Source organism: Plasmodium gaboni, chromosome 11 (genome assembly GCF_001602025.1).
Source record: "Plasmodium gaboni strain SY75 chromosome 11, whole genome shotgun sequence".
NCBI classification, from domain to species: Eukaryota; Apicomplexa; class Aconoidasida; order Haemosporida; family Plasmodiidae; genus Plasmodium; species Plasmodium gaboni.
Window position 1 is genome coordinate 828873 of NC_031491.1, and position 5286 is coordinate 834158.

General features: G+C 15.6%; 2 protein-coding genes across 2 annotated transcripts; both read right to left on the reverse strand.

The window, feature by feature from the left end:
• Nucleotides 1-66: 66 nt before the first annotated feature.
• On the reverse strand, nucleotides 67-1077 carry PGSY75_1124700 (GrpE-like protein, mitochondrial; the record flags this gene model as incomplete). The annotated part of the gene is made up of 2 exons (XM_018786371.1): nucleotides 67-97; nucleotides 257-1077. The coding sequence occupies 2 exons, from the start codon at nucleotides 1075-1077 to the stop codon at nucleotides 67-69; spliced, it is 852 nt and encodes a 283-aa protein (XP_018641166.1).
• Nucleotides 1078-2300: 1223 nt separating this feature from the next.
• On the reverse strand, nucleotides 2301-3323 carry PGSY75_1124800 (putative nuclear preribosomal assembly protein; the record flags this gene model as incomplete). Its single annotated transcript, XM_018786372.1, has 3 exons — nucleotides 2301-2472; nucleotides 2659-3162; nucleotides 3256-3323. The coding sequence occupies 3 exons, from the start codon at nucleotides 3321-3323 to the stop codon at nucleotides 2301-2303; spliced, it is 744 nt and encodes a 247-aa protein (XP_018641167.1).
• Between the last annotated feature and the right edge of the window lie 1963 nt (nucleotides 3324-5286).

Below are 5286 nucleotides of genomic sequence, written 5' to 3' on the forward strand. Positions count from 1 at the left end.
ATATATAATATGCATATGTGTCAATTTTTATAAATATATTTAATATGTCGTTACCATTTTAAAAATTTAATTTTTAACCACTCCCACTTTAGCGGCCCTACAAAAAAAAAAAAAAAAAGAAAATATAAAAATATACATATATATATATATATATACATATATATATATATATATATATATATATTTATTCACATATATATACAAATAAATATTAGAAAAATGCCACGTTTGTAATAAACAGATAAATTAAAAATACCTTAATATTCTGTCCTTTATTTTATATCCATGCTGAATAACAGTTGCTACTGTTCCCTTTTCTTTTGTGCTGTCATTAATTTCAAATATTGCTTCATGGAATTGTGGATTAAATTTTTCATTTATAGGATTATATTTATCAATTCCATATTTATTAAAAATATTATGAAGAATAGTTTCAGTCATTTCTATTCCTTTGTATATATTATTAATTTCTTCATTTGTTTTTAAAGACTCTTCATTTATATTTTTAATAGCTAATGATAAATTGTCTGCTACATCAAGTAGTGATTTTGCAAAATTACTGATACAATATAATTTACTTGTTTCTATTTCTTTCATATAACGATTTCTTAAATTTTCATTTTCTGCTAACACAGATAAGTATTTTTCTTTCAATACTTTATTATCTACCATTTTTTCTTCCATATCTTTTTTAGTTTTTTTAATTTCCTTTATTAAATCTATTTTATTAAAATCTTCATAATTTATTTCTTCTTTTTTTTCATTCGCTTCTTCTGACTCGTTCAGGTTGTTTTTTTTTTTTTTTTCCCCTTCAGTGGGTGAGCTAGCTGAATTTTCATTTGTTTTGTTTTCTTCATTTTTCTCACTTTTCATTTTATTAATATCTTCCCCTTTGTAATGTGCATTATCAGACATTTTGGATGTACTGAAAGGTTGGTATTTTAACATGGTATTACACTTTTCATTTTTACAAAAAGTTAAAAAATATCGAGCACGAGGAATGTATTGCATACCATAAGTATTGGAGCAATATCTGGAAAGAATTCCTTTCTTAATTATATTCGTAGTGTATTTCATAGTTATATATAAAAAAAAAAAAAAAAAAGAAAAAAAAAAAAAAAAATTCTGAACTGTTAATAAAAACTAGCTAAAATGTTGAAAATATATAAATAAATATATATATATATATATATATATATATATATTATATTTATTATATAGATTATTTTATATGGGTATCTTTTTTTGTTATTTTAATTATATATTAATTTTTTTTCCATTTATTCATAATATATGTATTTATTAATATATATTTATAATTTTACGTTTTATAAATGAAGATGTTAAATTGATTAATATGAAATTCTGTGGAATAATATCTATATGATAATATATATATATATGAATTAATGAAGGGATAATTCTTAAAATAACATCATTATAAAAATCTGATGGGGAAAAAAAAAAAAAATTAATAACATATATTTAATAAAGAAAAATATTATAATAGGAATATTTGTTCGAATAAAAATTAAAATTTAATTTATAAAAATAAATAAATAAATAAATAGAGTTAAAAAAAAAAAAAAAAGAAGAAGAGCACATAATAAAAATAATGTGTTGATATATAATATATATATATATATACTATATAAATATATTAAAAATAACTTTGTATATTTTTAAAGCCTATGAAAATGTTTTAAAACATGGAAAAATGAAGTATACATTAAATATAGAAAAGAAAATGTAGGTTTCATAAAATTTTATAAATAATTGAGAAATAATTTTTATAATATCTAATATTATTATAAATAATAATAACACATATATTATAGGATTTTATAATACATGTATATATTTCATCTTCACTTGGATTTATATATATAAATATATATATATATGTATATGTTTTTATTATTTGTTTATTTTTTTTTCCATTTTATGGGATATATTTTTATAGTGAAAAATACGGTGTATATATGAATTTTTTTTTTAATATGTTTAACTATTAAACAATTGAATAATAATTTATAATTAAAAAAAAAATATATATATATTATATTTTAAACAAATTATTGTTCTCGTAAAAGTTTTTATAAGAAAATATTTAAAATAATATACATATAATATATATATATATATATATATATATATGTATATTTAAAGATTAAAAAATGTTGAGATTAAACAAAAAAGGATTTATATTAATTATTATAAATTTGGTTAACAAATATATTCACACATAAATTATAATAAATAAATAAATATATATACATTTATACAATATTTTTCTTGGTTTATACAGATTTTAAAACAAGAGCTGCTAATCTGTTATTTTGTTTTACTTCATCTTTTAGATCTCGTTTTTCATACTTCTGGTTGGTTATTTTATCATTCTGCAATTTTAATTTTTTTTCCTTCTTCAATTTTTTATCTTTACGTCCAAAGGTTGAGGAAGAAATTTGTGCCCTTCAAAAAAATAAAAATAAATAAATAAATAAATAAATAAATATATATATATATATATATATATACAAATAAATATACATATACATATACACATATATTCACATTATAGTAATATTAACATGTATTATAAAAATATATATATATATATATATATATATTTTTATTTTATTATTTTTTTTTTCTTACATTTTAAGGTTGTCAATAAGATTTTCTCTTTTTCTTTTTTGTCTTTGAATATATTTAATATCTTCTGTAGAAACGCCCTTTTGATCAAATTTATTTTTGAGTTCCCTCATTTTTTGTTTCATTTTTTTGATATCTTTTTCTTCTTGTTCTTTTTCGAATGGATCTTCATAGATATCATCATTATTTTTATATTCATGAACAAAATTATTTTTCTGTTCATTTAATTTTATTTGTTTTTTCTGGAATCGTCTAACCCATCCTTTGGATGTATTATCATAAATTAATCCACTTTTATTTTTTTTCATTCTTAATTTATTCTCAGCAAATAATTGCCATTTCGTTTTTTTTTTTTCTTTAGGAATTCTTGAATATCTGGGTATGTTAAAAATATTCTCATCTGTAACAGAATAAATAATATCATCATCATCATCTTCTTTTTCTTTTTGAAGTTTATTTATTTTTTCAAAAATAAGAGGAAGATTTTGTTCAACTTTGGCTTTTATCCTACATAAAATATAACATATGTAAAAAAATATAAAAATATAAATAAATAAATATATATATATATATTTTAATATTTTAATATTTTTTATTTACTCATTTTGGTCGTTAATTATAGAATTGTCATAGGCCAAGAGATGGTGGGAACAAAAGTCTATATCCATAATTAATTTAATTTATTACAAAAAAATATAAAATAAAAAATATATATAAATATATATAATATATATAATATATATTATGTTATATTTATAGATTGATTTATTTTAATTTATTTTATTTCATAACTATTCTTCAAAAAAAAAAAAAAAAAAAAGAAAAAGAAAGAAAGAAGAAAGATAATGAAATAAAAATGAAAATAATATTATATTACTATATAATAAATTATTCATTTCATCATTGAATTATTGTTGGAAAAAAATTATAACATTAAAAAAAAAAAAAAAAAAAAAATATATATATATATATATATATATATATGTTCATTATAATTATATGTATATGTATTATATATATATATAATATATATATTTTTTTTTTTTTTAAACGGTAAATAAGGATATTCCTTTCTGTAAGATCTCATTTATTAATAAAACTTAATTATTATATAATATATATGGCATATTATTAATTTAATATTTTTTAATTTTTTTTTTTTTCTTTATTTTCTTTTATCTTAATTATATTTTATAATATACAATATATTATGAAAAAATAAGGGTCATATAATATATACATGTAATATATTATATATATATATATATATATTTACAAAATAATAATTCTAATTAAATATTAAAAAAAATATATATATTTTTAAACGAAACAAAAAAAAATACTTAAATGTAGAATTTATAAAAACATAATAATATATATATATATATATATATATATATATATATTATATATGCATTTATGTATATCCTATAACTTCCTATTATGAAATCAAGAAGAATAAAAAAGGTGTGCCTTATTATTTTGTGATCCGAATTTTTTTATTTATTTATTTATTTATTTATTACTCCAGGATATCCATTAAAATAAAAAAAAATAAAATAAAAATAATGAATAAATGATGAATTGAACAATATGGTTATAATTATTTTTATAACGTTAATGTAACATGCTTGTCCTTATTCAATATATATAAATATAAATAAATAAATATATATATATATATATATATAATATTCATATGGTATGTATATCATATGAACCGCGTTTATATCTCTTAGAATAAAATCTAACAAGCCTCTTTTATTATATCAAAAGAGATAAAATAATAAAAATAATAAACTTATTAAATGAAACCAAACACAAGAACTTAAAAAAAAAAAAAAAAGAGGAAAAAAAAAATATATATATATATGTATAGTATTATATATGTGTATGTATATGTATATGTATTTATAGTATCATATGTACACATATAAATATTTATATATTTATATATTTTTTTATTTTTTTATTCCTAAGTTCTCTTTTGCTTGTATTTAATAAATTGTAATAAAAAAATAAAATAAAATAATAAGAAAAAGATAAAGAAAAATAATTTGATTAAAATATAAAGATATATATATATATATTATATATATATATATAATAATATAATATATTTAATATTTAAAAATTATTATTATTTTTTTTTTATTATTATTTCTTATTTTTTTTTTTTTCTTACTAATTGTGCTTATTTCTTTCCATATGTTTCTTCTTCTTTCTTCGTTTTTTAAAATGAAAATTCAGCTTAACATAAAAATATAAAATAATTTTATTTTTAAACAAAGGAATATTTAAAATTTTTAATATATATATATTATATGATTATTATAAAAAGAAATAATAATAATAATAATAATATTAAAGAAATAAAATAATAAGTATCTTTTAAAAATTTTTTATTATTTAAAAAAAAAGATGATTTAAGAACAAAAGATTTATTCATTTATATTAATGATTCTTCTCATGTTGCCTTATTGTTCCCTCTTTTTTTTTTTTTTTTTTTTTTTTTTTTTTTTTTTTTTTTTTTTTTTTTTTTTTTTTTTTTTTTTTTTTAAAATTTACATTTTATTTAAATTTTTAATAATTTTAAAGAGTTTTTTAAAATATTTAAAGAAAAAAAAATTT